Source organism: Rhinatrema bivittatum, chromosome 3 (genome assembly GCF_901001135.1).
Source record: "Rhinatrema bivittatum chromosome 3, aRhiBiv1.1, whole genome shotgun sequence".
In the NCBI taxonomy this organism is placed as follows: domain Eukaryota; kingdom Metazoa; phylum Chordata; class Amphibia; order Gymnophiona; family Rhinatrematidae; genus Rhinatrema; species Rhinatrema bivittatum.
The window spans coordinates 227002837-227022145 of record NC_042617.1 but is presented as its reverse complement, the minus strand read 5'-3'; the positions used below and the strand labels follow the sequence as shown (position 1 = coordinate 227022145).

Below are 19309 nucleotides of genomic sequence, written 5' to 3'. Positions count from 1 at the left end.
GTTGGTGTTGGGGAATTTTTGGTATTAGGGGTAAACTTGGCAGTGATGTTGGATATTTTGTTCTTAAAGAAGAGGGCAATTTCAATGCATCGGGTCTGTGTGGAGGGGACTTGGGGTGTAGACACGTTGGATTTGGTAAGATTTGAGACTAGGGAGAATAGTGCCTTTGGGTTGAATTGGAGGTGGTGAATTTTCTTGGCATAGTATTCTTTTTTAGTTGTTTGAATGGCGTTTCTATATGCATGCATGAGTTGGTAATAGATGGTTTTTGTGGCAGGAGTGGGGTGTTTGCGCCAGTGTCTTTCAGCTGCTCTAAGCTGGATTTTTTGGGTTTTGAGTGTATGGGTGTACCAGGGTTTTTTGGATGATTTGGTTTGTGTAATTGTTTTTCGAATGATTGGGCATAAGTTGTTAGCAATTTTTTGGGTAGTTTCTGCCCAGGAGGATATAGCACTATCTGCTGTCTCCAGGTCAATGTGATTTGGGATGTTGGAGCAAGCCGTTGCAAGGGTGTCAAGGTGGCAGGTTTTACGAAGTTGGAAGGATTTAGGCTGAGAAGGAGAGGAGGTGGATGGGGTTTGTAGAGAGAGGGTTGTATTGATGATGGAGTGGTCAGACCAGGGGACAGGGAGGCATGTGGGGGAGTGGATGACGTTGATGAGCGAGTTAGTGAAAATAAGGTCAAGGGTATGACCAGCCTTGTGGGTTGGGGAGTGAATAAGTTGGGTGAAGCACATTGCGTCTAAGGATGAGATGAAGGCTTCGCATGGTGGGGATTGTGGAGTGGAATCGACATGAAGGTTAAAATCGCCAAGGAGTATCGTAGGGATGTCGGGAGAGAGGGAGATGGTGAGGAATTCGATGAGGGGGGAGGAGTCTTTTTCTAGCAGACCAGGAGGGGTATAGATAAGGCAGATTTGTAGAGATCGTGATTTGAAAAGGCCTACTTCGTATTGATTGGGAATATTGCAGGTTTGTGAGGTGAGCTTGAATTCTCTTTTAGCTATGAGGAGTAGGCCCCCTCCTCTTTTCTTTTTGCGGGGGATAGAGAAAATGTCATAGGTTTCAGAAGGCAGTTGGTTAATGAGGGGGGTGTCACAGGGTTTAAACCAGGTTTCAGTTACTGCAAAGATTTCTGGTTTGGAGTCAGTTAAAATATCATGGAGAAGGTGTGTTTTTTGTTTCAGGGATTGGGCGTTAATGAGTAGAAGAGAAATGAGGGAGAGGGTGAGGGCTTGTGAGGTGGGAGATATGGGGATGGGGGTCAGACGCCTTTTTTGAGTGTTGTGGGGGCTGTGGGGGGGAGGGATAGTTTTGAGGGGTGTCTGAATAGATAATTGGGGGGACAGAAGTAAGCGTGTGGAGGCATTATTGGGTGGAGAGCTAGTAGAGGTATATTGGGGAGAAAGACAAATTGTGAGATGCAGACACTGTAATGCAATTGACAAGAGTAATGCAATTGACCAGAGTAGGTCAGTAGATGTAGACACTGTAATGCATTAAGATAGAGTAGGTTATGAGATGCAGATACTGTAAAGTAATTTAACCGAGAAAGTCATGTGAAGGAGACACACTTACGTATAATACGCTTGATGTGAAAGTACAGTGTGTTGGAGGATTTATCTGGAGGAGGGCAGAGATTTGCGAGCGGTCTATGGCCTGCCTTTAGTGAGCGTGGTTCTCTTGGGGCGGATTCTTGTCTCCGAAGTGACAGATGCGGCGGCTCCTGGCAGCTCCTGTGCGGCGGCTCCTGTTCTTATGTTATGAGTTAAAAAAAACAACTGTGTTTCTTGTATGAATTGTTACAATGTAAACCGGAGTGAAGGCAATATGCTATACTTCGGCATATAAAAGAATTTAAATAAATAAATAAATTATATAGGTTACTGATGTGGAGAACTTGCATGCTCTGAGGAGTGTATCTATTACCGGCTCAGAGTATCCTCTTTTCTTCAGTCTAGCCCTCTCAATAGCCAGACCGTAAGAGAGAATTGAGCTGGATACTCGTGGAGGATGGGACCTTGCCGCAGCAGGTCCCTGTGTGGAGGCAGGGGTAATGGATTCCCTGCCAGTAGTCTTCTCATGTCTGCGTACCAGGGTCTTCTTGGCCAGTCCAGGGCCACTAGAAGAACTAGGCCTCTTTGCCGCCGAATCTTGTGTATAATGGCGCCCAGCAGGGGCCATGGAGGAAAGGCATATAGCAGGATCCCCTGAGGCCATGGCTGTACCAGGGCATCGATCCCCTGGGATAGAGGATCCCGCCTGCGGCTGAAATATCTGGGTACTTGAGTATTGGACCTGTCCGCTAGTAGGTCCATGCCCGGCGTCCCCCACTGGTCCACAATTATCTGGAAGGCTGTGGGCGACAGCTGCCATTCCCCCGGATTTAGGCTTTCTCTGCTGAGGAAGTCTGCCGCGGTGTTGCCCTTCCCGGCGATGTGGACGGCGGAGATGTCCTGGAGATGTGCTTCAGCCCAAGTCATTAGGAGGGTATTTCTACAGATACCCGTCGGCTTCTGGTTCCGCCTTGACGGTTGATGTATGCCACTGTGGTGGCGTTGTCCGACATCACTCTGACCGCTCTGTTTCGGAGTCTGTGGGCAAATCGCAAGCAAGCTAGCCTGACTGCCCGTGCCTCTAGTCGGTTGATGTTCCACCCCGACTCTTCTCTGTTCCACCGCCCTTGGGCGGTGAGTTCCTCGCAGTGTGCTCCCCATCCGTTCAGGCTGGCATCTGTAGTGAGCAGGGTCCAGGTTGGGGAGGACATTCTTGACCCCCGGCTCACGTGGCCGGGCTGCAACCACCACCGTATATGATTCCGCACTCTGGCTGGTAAAGGTAGGTGTACGGTGTAGTTCTGTGATCGTGGGCCCCACCAAGATAGGAGGGCGCGTTGTAACGGTCTCATATGAGCCCGCGCCCATGGTATCACCTCCAGAGTGGATGCTATAAGGCCGAGGACCTGTAGGTAATCCCAAGCTGTGGGCCGGGTGGCACTCAGCAGGGCCTGCAGACGATTCCAGAGCTTTGCTCTCCTCTTGGATGTCAGACTGACCTTGTCTTCCTGGGTGTCAAATCGGACTCCTAGGTATTCCAGTGACTGAGAAGGCTACAGGGAACTCTTGTTCAAGTTGACTACCCATCCTAGGCTATCCAGAAGAGCTAACACTCTGTTGGTTGCCTGGTGGCTCTCCTCTGGTGACTTTGCCCTGATCAGCCAATCGTCCAGGTAGGGATGGACGAGAATTCCTTCCTTCCTGAGTGCCGCCGCCACTACTACTACTACGACCTTGGTAAAGATCCGCGGCGCAGTAGCTAACCCGAAGGGTAAAGCTCGGAACTGGAAGTTTTGGCTCAGGACTTTGAAGCGTAAATAGCGCTGGTGATCCCGGTGGATTGGGATATGCAAGTAGGCTTCAGACAGATCTAGGGAGGTGAGAAACTCCCCTGGCTGTACTGCATTCTTGACAGACCGCAGAGTTTCCATGCGAAAGCTGGGGACCCGTAGGTGTCGGTTGACTGACTTGAGGTCCAGGACGGGCCTGAAAGTGCCCTCCTTCTTGGGTACTATGAAATAAATGGAATAATGCCCAGAATTTATCTCCCCTGCAGGCACTGGGGTTATAACTTTTAGGGACAGGAGCCTCTGCAAGGTAACTTCTAGTGCCGCCTTCTTGAGGGGTGAACAAGGAGATTCCACAAACTTGTCCGGCGGGAGCCGAAGAAAATCCAGGTAATACCCTTCTCAGATGATGGCGAGGACCCACTGGTCTGAGGTAATCTCGACCCACCTGCGGTAGAAGAGGGTTAGCCTGCCCCCTATGGCTGCTACCCCCGGATGGGTCGGCTGATTGTCATTGTGGATTGCGGCCGGGACCAGAACCCGAGCCGGTTCTCCTCTTGTTGTGCTTAGCCCGAAAGGGCTGGTTCCTGGCCTGAGAACAAGGTGCTTGGTAGCGAGTCCTGTAGGTGTTGAAGCGCTGAGAGTTTCTACAATTAGATGGCCTAGAAAAAGAACGCTGGCTCCTCCTCGACCTGTCTTCTGGTAGACGGGGTAATGGAGAGGCGCCCCATTTATTGGCCAGTTTCTCGAGATCGCTGCCGAACAGTAGGGATCCCTTAAAGGGCATTCTTGTGAGGCGTGTCTTGGAGGAAGAGTCGGCCGCCCAATTACATAGCCAAAGCTGCCTCCTGGCTGCCACTGAGGATGAAACTCCCTTGGCTGCCGTACGGACTAGGTCGGAGGCTGCATCAGTGAGGAACGAGAGAGCTGATTCCATGTCTTCTCCCGGGGTGTTGTTCCTAGCTTGTGATAAACAGGAACACGTCACCACGGTGCAGCAGGTCGCAATTCGTAGGGACATGGCTGCCACCTCGAAGGCTTGTTTCAAAATGGCGTCCATGCGCCGGTCATGTGTATCCTTGAGGGCCGCTCCCCCCTCCACCGGAATGGTGGCGCGCTTCACAATTGCGCTAACTATGGCGTCTACCTTGGGGCACGCCAGCAGCTCCTTGGACGCCGGGTCCAGAGGGTACATGCCTGACAAGGCCCGACCCCCTTTGAATGAGGCCTCCAGCGCATTCCATTCCAGATCGATTAGCTGCTGTGCTGCTTGTAGGAGGGGAAAATGATGAGCCGTTTGGCACAGGCCCTCTAACAGGGGGTTCATTTTAGGGTCCCCTGGGGTGTCCTGGCCCGGAATAGCCAGTTCTGATAGGCATTGTGAGACCAGGCCTAGAAGATCCTCTTTCCGAAAGAAGTATCTCATGGTCAGATATGGTTCTATCTCTGAGGGAAGTTCTCCCTCATCGGGGGGCTCCTCATCTTCCTCGGAGCAATCCGAATCCCCATAAGTGGGGGCTTCCGTGTGGCGAGTGGCCGTGCCTAGGTCTCGAGGGTCCAGGGGCCGGATCATCCGGAATGGAAAGACCCATTCGAGGAGCAGACTGCATCTGTACAAAGGCACGAATCCCCTTGAATAATTCCACCCAGGAAAGCGAAGCCGGATCTGGCCTTAGGGGCACCAGGTCTCTCGGGTTCCCTGGCTGCTCACCGCAGCCTGCTAAGTCCGGAGTGTTCCCTGAGGAACCGCTGGGCTGGGACCGGTCCTGGCCTGGAACTCCCATGGCCTCCTCACATTGGGCACATAGTGAGTCTGCTTCCTCGCTCTGTGTGGCTCTGAGGTTGCATGCTGAGCAGAGGCTTAGAGCTCTTATGCCTGATTCTGGAGGTGCCGGCTCTGCGGACATATGGGCTCTCTTATGCTCCATTTAGTCTGTTATTTCCTCCCAACCGGAGTATGCGCTGTGCAATATATGTCGCCTACTAATATGCGCTTATCTTATGAATGTGCACTCATCAACATGCGCGTAGCCGCATGCGCCTATGAACGGGCGTCTTATGAACGTGCGCCTACCAACGGGCGTCTACGAACGGGCGCCTACCAACGGGCGCCTATGAGCGTGCGCCTACCAACGGGCGCCTATGAACGTGCGCCTACCAACAGGCGTCTATGAACGTGCGCTATCGGCGCGCATCTATCCTAGCAGCGTGCGCTTAGCAACGTGTGCCTATCTCAGCGTGCGTACAGCAACGTGCGTCTAGGTGGCGAAGACGAGTAGGCAGGCAAAATGGCGACCTCCTTGGCGGGCTGCCACGTAGGCAGACCCCGCAAATCCTCACTTCCTCGGAGACCACAGTAAAGATGTACGCCTTACCTTGTCTTCGGCGCTTCCCGGCTGCGACCCAGGCGGTCTCCGGCTGCGGGGGGAGAGGGTGAATACCTTCACCGCCGCGCTCGAGGAAGTGCACCCGCTGCCTCTAGGCCGTGCCCGAACCCGTCTCACTCGGGGGGCCAAGTCCTCGCCGGGACCGAGACTGCCTCTATGCCGTGCCCGAGCCCTTCTCACTCGGGGGCTAGGTCCCTGCTGCGAGTCGGCCACCGGACCGAGGCTCCTACCTCCGAGGGACCACGGAAGTCAGCTCGGGAAACTCGACTGGGGGAGGGACCGAATGGTATCACCGCAGGAGTGCGGGGCTCGTCTTCAGGTAAGTTTCTTCTATGAATTTAGTCGTTAGAATTTGGAAACACGCTCAGCGAGCGTGAGGTAGCTCCAAACTTCTTTGGAGACGGAAATTACTGAATTGCTGCACTTCCTGCGGGGGTATATGTACCCGTGCTGACGTCAGATCAGTCTCCAACTGCTAGCACGAGCACACTATACCCCACTTGTCCATCTGCTACACGCTAGGAAATTGACCATTTAATCCTACTCTCTGTTTCCTGTCTTTTAACCAGTTTGTAATCCATGAAAGGACATCGCCTCCTATCCCATGACTTTTTAGTTTTTTTAGAAGCCTCTCATGAGGGACTTTGTCAAATGCTTTTGAAAATCCAAATACACTACATCTACCGGTTCACCTTTATCCACATGTTTATTAACCCCTTCAGGGGGGATGCTTACTATAGGGGCTGGCAGCCCTTTAACATACTAGCTTGGAAGTATCGCCAAGCACTTTAGCCCAACTATACTCCCAGGGGAAATTAGCTACTCCTTGTTTATTTATTTGTAATAATTTATCGACTGCTCATAAAGAAAATCTCCTACTGAGCAGAGTACAATATAACACAATACATAAAATTACAAACAATAAAACAAGATGTTTGTACTGTGGTAAGAATAATACAGAGATAAATTTAAATGTGACTGCCAGCGCATTTCTCAGGTTTTTGCACTGAGGGATTTATACCTCTTGCTGTCCCCAACAAGATGGTGTGGTGCCACAGTTTATTCTTCAAAAAAAGAAAGGACTAGGACATTCAATTAAGTTACTAAGTGATACATTTAAGAAAAATAGAAAATATTTTCTATTTTTCTCATGCTGTGCTACTCAGCATGCATGTCATTTTCTTTTTAAACACACTTTGTACCTGATTAAAGCTTCAATAAGACAATATGCATTTTCTTAACAGGCAATATTTGCCAATTTCTTGCATCATTAGCCTTATATTACTCAATAGGCCCCTCAGTGTTTTTCTTTCCATAGCTACTCCTGTTAAGGTCTGAAAGTGTTATGATTCTCTATTTTTGAAGAGTGTACCTGCATATCCACTTTACATCTATCCTCGTGGTTGATGTTTAATCAATTGGAAATTACATTCCACGAATCAGAATGAATTTAAAGTGGGGAAAACCCAAGGGCAAATTTACCAATAGGCTAAGCAGGAAACTGCCTATGAGCAGCATCCTTGTCGTGAATCATAACATAAGATTTGCCATACTGGACCAAAGGTCCATCAACCCAGTATCCTGTTTCCAACAGTAACCAATCCAAGTCACAAGTACCTGGCAGGATACCAAAAGGCTGATAGACTCCAAGTTGCTTATCCAGGGATAAGCAATGGATTCAAGTTCATTATCTCAAGGATAAGCACTGGATTTCCTCAACTCCACCTTAATGATGATTTATGGATTTTTCTCACACTACAAATTGTCTACAATTGCAGACGAGATCCAATGAGATTAAAGCAAACAAATGTGACTACAAAATTACAAATAGAGCTTATGAATAATCAGACATTATTATAGGACCATTTTACCACCCTTTGCGGATACTGGGACCACATTTTGCAAGTCTTCTGTTTTTTTCACCGCATTAGGGTCCTCTTTAATCATAGGTCCAAATTACATAATTTTGTTTTTTGCTATTTTTTCCTGTTTTCATATTATTAAGTAAAAAGCGCAGATACTTCCCCCATCCAGCAAAGTCCGAAGCAATATCACATTTCGCATTCGCTGCCTCAGGGGCTGTCAATATGCTTCTTGATTTACCACAAGGAAATCATCTCTCGTATTCATTAATGATAGCTCTAATTTGTAATTGAAATCTATATGCTTGAGGCATACGGCTATGAATGCTTACATTTTGCAGTCACATTTGTTTGCTTTAATCTTGTGGATTTTTCTTCCAGGAACTTGTCCAAACCTTTTTAAATCCAGCTACACTAATAGCTTTCACCACATCTTCCGGCAACAAATTCCAGAGTTTAATTATGCAGTGAGTAAAAAAAATATTTTCTATTTTTCTTAAATGTATCACTTAGTAACTTAATTGAATGTCCTAGTCTTTCTTTTTTTGAAGAATAAACTGTGTAGCATCTTGTTGGGGACAGCAAGAGGTATAAATCTCTTAGTGTAAAAACCTGAGAAATGTGCTGGCAGACATTTAAATTGATCCCTGCATTATTCTTAAAAGTATATTTTCTACTAATTCTAAACATAAGGAATAAAAAAATGGCTAGATTATCTGACTACCTGGAGGTCATTCCATATCAAGTGGACCAGAGATTCACACTCAGCCTCCTCCAAATTGAACAAAATTTTGCACGGATATTTTCTAGGGTCTCAAACAAAACCATACTAAATTTTTCACCTGGATCTCCATTGATTGGAGAGCTAGAGGCAGTTGAATGGAGGTCACCTCTGAGTACCATGTTCCACGTAACCTAAAATGGCTATTTTGTCCAGGTGCTGCAGCCCGACAACACCTCTCAAGGGCCTGAAATTTTGTGGATTAGGACAACCCCTGGTAGCAAAACCCCAAGTAAAGTTTGGAACATAACATGAGATTGCCTCCCTTATTATGGGCCAGCAAAGTATGTGAAAAATTTTACGAAAGAAACATAAGGCCTAGCCTCATTGCTCCTGACCTATATTTTGATTCAAGCCCTGATTGGACCAGTAGTCATGGCCCATGGCATATACATATAAGATTTGCAATAAGAGGCTTTACAGGCAACTGGAAGCAAAGATACTACATAAAGGTCAATGTCACTTTTTTATGCATATTTTTGCCAATATCAGGTGCAAATATCTGTACTGTGTAGTTTTTAAATCTTTTCTTTTTTATGATATTTAAAAGAGTCACTCTGTTTCAGTTTGGACCCGATCTTGCTTTGGTCAGAATTAAGGCCCCAACGATATACATCATTTCCATGTGTGGGTGCGCTATGTTAAAGAGGCATCTTTGGCGCCCTTCTGTGTAACATGCAAATGAGCTAGAGATGTGAAATTTTACAGTGCAGCGAAGCTTGTTGTGCTTACTATGCTTGTAGATTATGACATTTTGCTTCAACATCTACTAGATAAGAGAGCTCTGACCGACGTGCCGCAAATGCGCAGTAGAGAGCAGCTCTACCGCGCATGCGAGCACGTCGGCCAGAGCAGAGCGTGCCCCCCCCCCCCCAAAAATGGCGCCTGCTCCTTAGGAGCAGGAGCGGCGGCAGCAGGAGCAGGAGCGCCAACGGCGACAAGCAGGAGCGGCAGCGCGCGCGCGAGGGTGGGTCATCCCCCTGTCTGCCGGTTATGGATGAGCTGAAAGGGGAGGGAGGAGAGAGTGAGCTGAGGGGAGGGGGGAGGAAGGAGAGAGTGAGCTGAGGGGAGGGAAGAGGGAGGAGAGGGGGAGGTGGGAAGGGAGGAGGAGGAGAAGGGATGGCGGGAGAGGAGAGGGAGAAGTGACTGAGGGGGGGAGGGATGAGAGAGGGAGGGGGCAGCGCTATGACTCTCAGGTGGGGGGAGCTTGCTTGAGAGGAGGGAGGAGAGCCTATCTTTTTTCTTCTCGGATGGAGGCTCGATGAAGGTGAGGTGATGGTGGAGAGGAGAGGAGAATCCTGGGGGAGGTGAGAGGGGAGGGGCGGAGAGGAGAGTGAGGGTCGGGGGGGAGGGGAAGTGGGAAGGAAATAGACCGAAAAAAATTTTTTTTTTAAATGTAGCCCGTTGTTACGGGCTTAACGGCTAGTACTTTTATAAATGACCCTCAAAATGGACATTTGATTGTGCTGTTATTTACTGCATGAAAGCCGGAACAAGCAAAAGTATCATCTTCACGAGGAACTAAGGTAAATGTCATGTTAGTGTGTTGTGGCAGAGATTTTGGGAATATGCCCTATGACACCACTGTGCTCTTTGAGGTATCAAATTATTCATCATCCCAAAGGAGGAAATTGAAGCAAAGAGACCTGTTCAGGTTGAGAGGTTTAAGCAAAGGTCATACAGTTGCTGGCACAAGGGAAAATCATCTATTCAAGCCCATTGATGCAACTAAAATTTGCATAAGCAAAATTTTGAATGATGTCACTTCATTCACTGCAAGTGTTCTAGATTCTAGAACATGAATATTTTCCTTTCCATCAACTATCCAGCTTCCAATCTGGTCAGTATTTAGCTTGCATCTATCATAATTCCTGGTGGATTAGCCATATATGCAAAAAGTCTCAATTGAAGAACGTGATGTCTTAGTTAATTTCTTGCGCCCCCCCCCCCCCCCAGGTTCTGCCATGTCATTTTACTGGCCGTCCCACAGACACACCTGTTGGATTCCAGAAGAGCAATTATTGCTACCCTTGATGCACCCATAACAACTTCATCAGGCAGGCAGTACATGCATTCACAAGCCACTGTGTCACACATTGATGGTCCCAAAAAGCATGAAGGTAGGCGGTCTAAGAAAGCCATCAGGAAGAAAAACAAGGATTAGATGCCAAGACATTGGCGTCTAATCCTTGTTTTTCTTCCTCACACATTTTTGGGACATTCAAAAGCATGTGCAAGGCAGGGGGAAAAAAAAAAAAAAAAAAGACTACATGACATTTTGAGAAATCTGCAGTTTAAGCAATTCTCTTATGTAGTGTCTTGCCTTTTCTTGTTTTGTGTTTAAATAAAAGCTTGGAACCTGTGGCTGGTACCTTGTCTGACGGCTATCTGGAGTGGCCCCTAGGCAATATTGTTGTCAATTTTGCTGAACTGGCAGTGGCTCAGCCACCATTGACCAATGCAAGGAAACTAATCGGCATACAAAGTTTTGCACTGATTTTGATGACTAATTTATGAAAATATGTCTAAACAAATGTGTATCAAAAACTAAAAGTGTGGTAAACTAAGGTGCATTGTAAAATTTCACATCTCTAGCTCACTGGCACCCAACTGAGAAACATACAAAAGCTGTCTCTTTTTAACACAGTGCATTCACGCATGTAAAAATGCTTGTCTTTGGAACTGTAATTGTGACCAAAGCAAGACTGGGTCCAAGACGAAACAGGGTGACTTTTGTAGCAAAAATGGTGCTCTTTCAAATGAAAGAAAAAAAATTAAAAACTACACAGCAGAGATTTGCACCCAAAAATGGGCATAAAAAGGTGACATGTCTTTATGTAACTATTACCTTTGTTTCCAGTTGGCTGCAAAGCCTCCTACTGAAAATCCTAGTTGTACGTCATGGGCCAAGACTACTGATCCAGTTATGTATGGCCCGAATCTTACTGATGAGGTGCTAAGCCCTTAGGCAAAAAGAGAGAGTAAATAGCTCAGTAATTTTCAGTTCACATGCGAATGGATCCAAGGAATTGTGCTGACATCATTTGGAGAACCTTTTCTGTTTAAGCCCATAAGCTCTTCTAGTTGATGGTTTTCTGGCAGACAATTTTATGTCCTCAACCTCCTTGAGTATTGACAATTTGGAGATTATTGATACATTCCAAGCCATCAATATAAGGAGGGAAGGTTCACATGATACAGATGTCTCTCTTCTTGAATTAGTAAGGATGGATCTGATCTGAGAGAGACAAGAGAACTGACAGTTGTACAAGATATGCGAATCAAACTTGTCAGGGCCGTGCTGGAGCTATGAAGATCACAGGCCTAGTCTTTGAGCACTTTTTGCACTATTCTGGTTATCAGTGGAATTGGAGGTAAAGCATATATGAGATCTGTTTATCAATCTAACAGAAAAGAATTTTGAACAGAAGAGTTTGCTAGTATGAATGGAGCAAAACTTTTCAGTTTCCTGTTTTGCTCTAATGCCAATAGATCACTTGATGGAAATCCCTACAGAAATCCCTTGTGTTTTGGGGAAGAGTATAGTAATAGGAGTATACAAATGATGAGACAGTGAAATGCTAAGAGAAATTAGGAAAGCCAACCAAATTGGTAGTGCAGTAATGAGAGATTTCAATTACCCCAGTACTGATTGGGTAATGTAACATCAGGACATGCTAGAGAGATATAACGTTCCTGGGTGGAATAAATGACAGTTTTACCGAGCAACTGGTTCAGGTACAGACAAGAGGGGGAGCAATTTCAGATCAAATTCTCAGTAGAGACCAGGATCTGGTGAAATAGGTAACTGTGGTGGGGCCTCTTGTAACAGTGATCATAACATGATCAAATTTGAAATGACAAGAGGGGGAGGGGGGACAGTAAGTAAATCCATGGCTCTAGCACTAAATCTTAAAAAAGGGAAACCTTGACAAAATGAAGAAAATAGTTTTAAAAAAATGAAAGGTGCAGCTACAAAGGTAAAGAGTGTGAAACAGGTGTGGACACTGCTTAAAAATACCATCTTAGAAGCGCAGTCCAGATGTATTCTATGCATTAAGAAAGGTAGAAGGCCAAACAATTGCTGGCATGGTTAAAAGGTGAGGTGAAAGAGGCTATTTTAGCCAAAAGATCTTCATTCAAAAATTGGAAGAATCCAGAGGTAAATAGAATAAAGCATAAGTACTGGCAAGTTAAATGTAAGACACTGTTAAGACAGGTTAAGAGAGAATTAGATAAGAAGTTAGCCATAGAGGCAAAAACTCATAGTAAAAAATTTTTTAAATATATCCGAAACACAAAGCCTGGGAAGGAGTCAGCTGAACCATTAAATGATCAAGGGGTTAAAGGGGCACTTAGGGAAGATAAGCCCACTGCAGAAAGACTAAACAAATTCTTTACTTTGGTGTTTATTGAAGATGTGTGGGAGATACCCCTTCCAGAGACTGTTTTCAAGAGTGACGATTCAGATGAACTAAACAAAATTATGGTGAACCTGGAAGATGTAGTAGGCCAGATTGACAAGCTGAAGAGTAGTAAATCACCTGGTCCAGATGGTATACTCCCCAGGGTTCCAAAAGAACTCAAAAATGAAATTTCAGATCTATTAGTAACAATTTGTAACCTATCATTAAAATTGTCCGTTGTATCTAAAGACTGGAGGGTGGCCAATGTGACCCCGAAATTTAAAAAGGCTCCAGGAGTCATCCAGGAAACTATAGCCCAGTGGAAATTGTTATAAAGAATAAAATCAAAGAACATATAGACATGGTTTAATGGGATACTGCCAGCATAGATTTATCCAAGGAAAAGCTAAAGGAGGTTAGGGCTGTTCAGCTTGGGAGAAGAGACGGCTGAGACGGAATATGATAGAGGTCTACAAAATCACGAAAGGACCTGAATGGGTAAATGTGAATCGGTTATTTACACTTTCACATAATTCAAGGACTAGGGGGGGCACTCCTTGAAGTTTGCATGTAGTTCATTTAAAACAAATCCAAGAAAATTATTTTTCACTCAACGCATAATTAAGCTCTGGAATTCATTGTCAGAGGATGTGGTTACAGCAGTTAATGTAACTGGGGTTAAAAAAAAGTTTGGATAAGTTCCTAGAGTAGAACTCCATAACTGCTATTAATCAGTAAGGATTAGTAGCTTGGGATCTATTCATTTAATGTTTGCGTACTTGCCAGGTTCTTGTGACTTGGTTGGCCACTGTTGGACACAGGATACTGGGCTTGTTGGACCCTTGGTCTGACCCAGTACGGCATATCTTATGTTCTTATGACTAGACTGTTGGCTATTTACTGCTGCAGAGACCATTTGTATGGTTGAAAAACTCTGCTGAGACAATGTGCTAATGAATTGGAGATCCCTGGAAGGTAGGCCACTTGCAGCACAGTGATGTCTGCATGCCCATTCCCAAATCTTTATCGCTTTTTGGCAAGGAACTCATGACTCTGTGCCCCACTGTTTGTTCACACAGAACATGGTTACTTGGCGGTCAGTTTTAGAAAGAATGCGCATCTTCTGGAGGAAGCAAGTAAAGGTTGTTAGAGCGTATCTGGTCACTCTTAATTCTAGGTGGTTGATTTGAAATTGTCTTTGTATGAATGACCAAGTCCCCCCCCCCCCAACCCTTTGTGGAGGCATCCGTTGCCAACATTACTTGGTGAGGAAGTAAACAAAGTGGTACTCTTACCTGAAAATTGAGAGTGGTCTTGCCACAAGTACAATTCTTTTTTCATTTCTTTTGAAATTTCCTCTTTAAGGGTTGCGTAAGCTGGTCACATTGGGAATGAAGGCCCCACTGTAGAGCCATATGTGAAAGCGGATTATTGACACTGCCATGTGGTCTAGAACAACCATCACCTCCCTGGCTATCTACTGATATGCATTCAAGAATTTGTGTACAAGGGACCAGAGCGTATTTGCTCGATATGATGGGAAAAAATCTCTCTTGTAAAGAATCTATCCAAGCTCCAATGAATTTGATTTTTTGAAAAGGAATTAGAGTAGATTACTCAAAATTCACTAGGAACCCCAATGATTGTAGTACTTATATTGAATTCTGCATGGAGGTTAGTACACATTTCTGGGAGTCTACCATCACAAACCAGTTGTCCTCAGATGCCCCATCATCGCAGATGCGATATTACAGCATGACATTTGGTTAAAATCTTTGGAGCAGCTGACAAGCCAAAGGGGAGCACTTTACACCAATAGTGCAAGCAGTCCACAATAAAGTGCAGGTCATGCTAGCGAGAGGGATGGATGGATGGAGATATGAGCATAAGTACATTTGAGATCCAGAGCACACACATCCACTCCCCCTTCTGGATGAAGGGGAGAATTTTGTGGCATGAATTCATTTTGAATTACTCCTGCAGTATATTGTGATGGAGTGCAGGCTGCTTTGAGACAGGAAAACCCGTGATGGATCAACACTGGGAGAACCTGTAGCCGAGTTAGGCAGCAGAGGGCACCTGGGAGCAGGAAAAAGACTACAACTCCCAGATTCAGAGGCACAGCTGAGCGAATGGGCAAGGGAGGACACTGATTATGCAGCTGAACAGAGCTCCTGTGGCTCAGACACCCCCAAATCAACTGTTGTAGAGGAAGAAGGCGTGCAAGAATGGTACAACTGACCAGAAACGCTGAGCTCTTCAGAGGAGGAAATGGACACAGATGCCTCAGCAGAGGAAGCCGCTGACTCCAGCATGGAAATAGTGAGTGACACTGCTAAAGGGGGGGGGGGATTTTGTATATTTGGGATGTTTTACTTTGTTTTGCTGCACCATGTTTTGTTGGTAAAGAAATGGGAAGGCTGTGACCTGCTGCACAATGGAGGGGGAGTTGGGGGCGTGTTGTGCAACTCCCAAGCAGGACGGTTGTTTATTGGCTAGAGAAGCCAAGCGGTGTTTGTCCAAACCCACTAGGAGTTTTTTATTTGTGGCCCCACCTGTAGTGATCAGTGGGAACTATAAAAGAAAGGACTATTGCATTGTGCCTACAAACTGCTTTGTGTTTGCTGGGAAGCCTGGCTGGACTGGCTGACAGGCAGTTCCCCCAGCACTTGTGCAGACCCTGAGAAAGGCCTGGAGGCCCAAAACGAGGCCTGGAAAATTGAAGTGCAGCAGAGCCCGGTAGCAGAGATCCCTGTAGAGGAAGTGGATCGGGGAACGGTGCGGCGCTGGACTACCTCCCTGTGAGTGGCGTCATACGTGATCCGCGACAATATGCTTGTTTAGGCTTCTTAAAACTAGGATGGTTCTCAGTCTCCCTGGATATCTTAGGTGGGAGTAGAACCCCGGCCATGGTGATGTGGAGGAACCAGTTATTTCACTCGGTGTTTGAGGAGTGACTTCAGGCAGAGGAGTTGCATCGAGTGAGACCGATCCAGATTGAAAGCTGAGCGATGAGGAAGCATGGGAAGTCAAGAGAAATGCAAACGATATCCAGACTACAAAATTTTGAGAACCCAGCGATCTTTGGCAAGGTTGTTGACCTAATATCCAGCTGCCTAGTCTCCATGGCCAAGCTGCACAGTATTAGACCATTAACTTGCTGGCATTGATTTGGTTGGTGGTGTCTGGGGAGTTGAAACCTACAACTCCTATATGACTCATAAGTACTTGAAAAAAAACTGAATACGTAAGAAGTATTGTTGCATTAACAAGCCTGTGCTTTTTAAAAAAATGTATATATGGTTACAAATTTGTTTCATTCTCTTGCCTTATGATAAATATTGAATTCCAGGGCTATATTTACTATCAGCAGATAGATTGAATGTGTGGATTGCTACGTGGAACATGTAATGCTACTTTGGTTTTGTAATATCTCTTGCTACATACTACCTTGCAGCGCAAAGTGATATGTAATAAAACTCTTCCTTGTAAAGACATTAATGAAAAATATAGTCTCACAAGACTGATAAGTCACCAAGGGATGTTCAGATTCTACTCTTTGTAAAAATTTTCTCTCTCAGATACCACAAAAGCAACATTTTATTATAAGGCATTCCATGCTGATGCACTGATTTACAGTCTCACAGCACCAAAAGATGTACATTTTGCTTTCACTATAAAACACAAGCATCCCTAACAACTCATTGTCATAATTCAGACTGCACCTGTATTTCTGATTGATGTACCTTTATCAAGAGATGCCAAAGTGGGCAACTTTGTTCCATCCTCAGCATTTTTCAAAACATTTTTCTGAATATTGTTAAATTTTTATTATAAAAATTTAACCAGATACCTTCACTAATAAAAAAAAAAGAGACCTGCCATAGTTCAGAAGTAAAAAGTGGTTTATAACATTTAAAGGTAATGCTTCAAAAAATTACAGAATTAGGAAATATTTTGCAGTGCTCCTAGAAAGCTGTCCTTGAGTCTAATATATTGACAAATATCAATATTGTTTCTCTCTCATCATATTATAAGCATGTGGGTTGGCCATCCAGTTAGACTGCTAGATCAACTACTAGCACAATCACTTGCATCCTTTTTTTCCATGCATAACGCTGCTCACAGAAAACACTAATCCAGCTGTTATGTAGGAAACGAGGAAGCTTGCTTCCCTGGTATCCTTTAAATAAAATCAAACTATAAAAGTATCAACTGTAATGTTTCCATTTACAAAACTTTAATAGGTGTAGAATAAAGAAATCTTTTTCAGTAATATACAAAATGTCTTAATGCACTGATAAGAAATAGAAATGCTCAGGACTTGCCCTGTATGAAATGTCATTTGTATATTGTTATAAGGGTTGTTTCATTCTAACTATTAACCTTTACCCTATAAATAATGTTTTAGATAAAATTTATAAAAACATTTTAAAATAGTCTTAACTACACAATTATCTCAATTCAATGGCATCATTCTAGAATAGATGTCTCATTTAAATCAACTTCAGGTCATGGTGCATCACCATTCAGATTCTAGTTTCTGGATTTTATTTGGGCCTGCTTTCTAAGGAATTGTTACTATTATTCAAGATTCAAGTTAATATACATCCTCATAATATTCACTGGACATTGATTCTTTGTGGGGGAGAGAAAGATTTCAATATAACGGTGGAAAATACGAAAAGGCATTTTTGTTAATTTTGATTTGCTCAATTTCATGAACTCTGGAAAAACTTAAGTCTTTAAAAGAGGATTATTATTTCCAAACCCTAATGCTATGACATAGTAAATACAATGTTTTCTTTGCAGGTGTCAATACCCTTAATTGATAAGATTTCCTAACCAAATCCATCCCATCATGAGATATGAAGGGGCACACATAAGGTCAAAATCTTATTACAACAATTCTGTAGAATTGTTATGCTGGTCTAATAAATATTACAGAAAGAAAAAGGTGATTACCCCAATTCTATAATAATCAAAAACAATAAATGGGGCAATGAAATCTCAAAATGTCTAAAGTTTATATCTTTAAATATTACTATTGTGTTTTATAGACTTGTAATCCACACCATTCTCTGAGAGGAGGAAGCAGAATAGAAGCTTATAAATAAATGTATTTATGTATAATTGAGGAGATGTGTCATGAAGAATTATGGGTTTACTATAAATTTCCACTGCAATTATAAATAAATATCTTTTAAGGATAAAAACTTTGGACAATTTGAGATATCATTACCCCATCATTTGTTTTTGACTAATAAAGATTACCACAACCTGTGTAGAATTGTTTTCCACAGTATTAATAGTAACTAGAACTGTGCACTAACATGAAATGTTCAGATTTAAAACAAGAAAAAGGATTCAGGTTTTCAACTGATAAGACATCTTGAAATAAAAATCGGAGTCCAGGATGATAAAGGAAAGTACTTTGGAAACAGAACAGTTTCAAACCACTTACAAACTATGGCCTTGCCTGTATAGTGTATGGGCAGATACTGAGGGGGCAGCAAGCAGTGTAGTACCCGAATCTGCATACAACGCTAGTCACAGCAACATTATGTGAAAGAAGCAGTTCAGACAGAAAAGCAAGATTAGTGAATTGGGCCCCTGAACAGCTAGTCTCCTTAAATTACCAAATTAAAACCACGATAAAATCATATTGAAAACACTACCATATTATGAAACTGATGCCTTCACCCCGGCCATCGTTTTTTAAAGGCATGCAGAATTTGACTATATTAAAAGATGCTGCTACCCCATGGAAAATTATGATTAAAAAAAAAACACTTTACCAACCATAACCGGTTATGAACGTGATTTTACCATAACAACAGTATTTTTGTTAAAAGAAAAAAAAACCTACAAAACATTTGCACTCTAACATTAACATACATAAGAAGAAAAAGAAGCTGATATAGAAGAATGTTACTCGACCTTTCGTCCCCTGCATGTTCAGAGTCTGTCATGTTTTTGTCAAGAACTGGGTTTGGGGGGTTGGAGAAAAGGCTTTCAAAAGCCATTTCAACTGAAATGTAGCTGAGGGTCACTTTTTTTTTTTTTTTTTGTGGGTGGGGAAAAAAATAAACAAATATAATCTGTCCCCTGCTCTCTATTTTTTAGGCGCCAGAGCACTAGACTATGGCGCCTTACGTTATACTCCGCACTCTTTTCTCTTCGGACGTAAAAAATGCGGGATCTTTCCGCGAGTTCCAGAGACGAAAACGTCTTACGTCACGGCCGGGCTCGAAGATTCTGCTGCGGATTGATACGTTGTTGGGCTCTTGTGCTAGGTACCGGTGCGCGAAGTGATGGAAAGATTTGGGGGAAGGGCGGGTCACTGTCGCTAGCGCAATCACGAGCTGACGGCGGGAAACGGTTTCCCTGCCTCCTTCAAGTCACCATTATCGATGCCAGGGCGCCTGTGTGAAAGGCCGACGAATTACGAGAGGCGCCAGGGATCAGAGGGGCTTGCCGCGCGGATTCATCAGCTACGGCGCCACCGGAAGCCTTGCGCTTAGCTAGAC

The 19309-nt window shown here is 44.4% G+C and overlaps 1 protein-coding gene across 1 annotated transcript in view; it reads right to left on the bottom strand.

Moving 5' to 3' along the window:
• Positions 1–19303, bottom strand: part of ZC3H6 (zinc finger CCCH-type containing 6) — a 645204-nt gene extending 625901 nt beyond the window's left edge. The window contains exon 1 of the mRNA XM_029594264.1: positions 18720–19303. Within this exon, the coding sequence (XP_029450124.1) occupies positions 18720–18805 (86 nt within the window). The 5' untranslated portion in view covers positions 18806–19303. The remainder of the gene's footprint in view (positions 1–18719) is intronic.
• Positions 19304–19309: the final 6 nt, after the last annotated feature.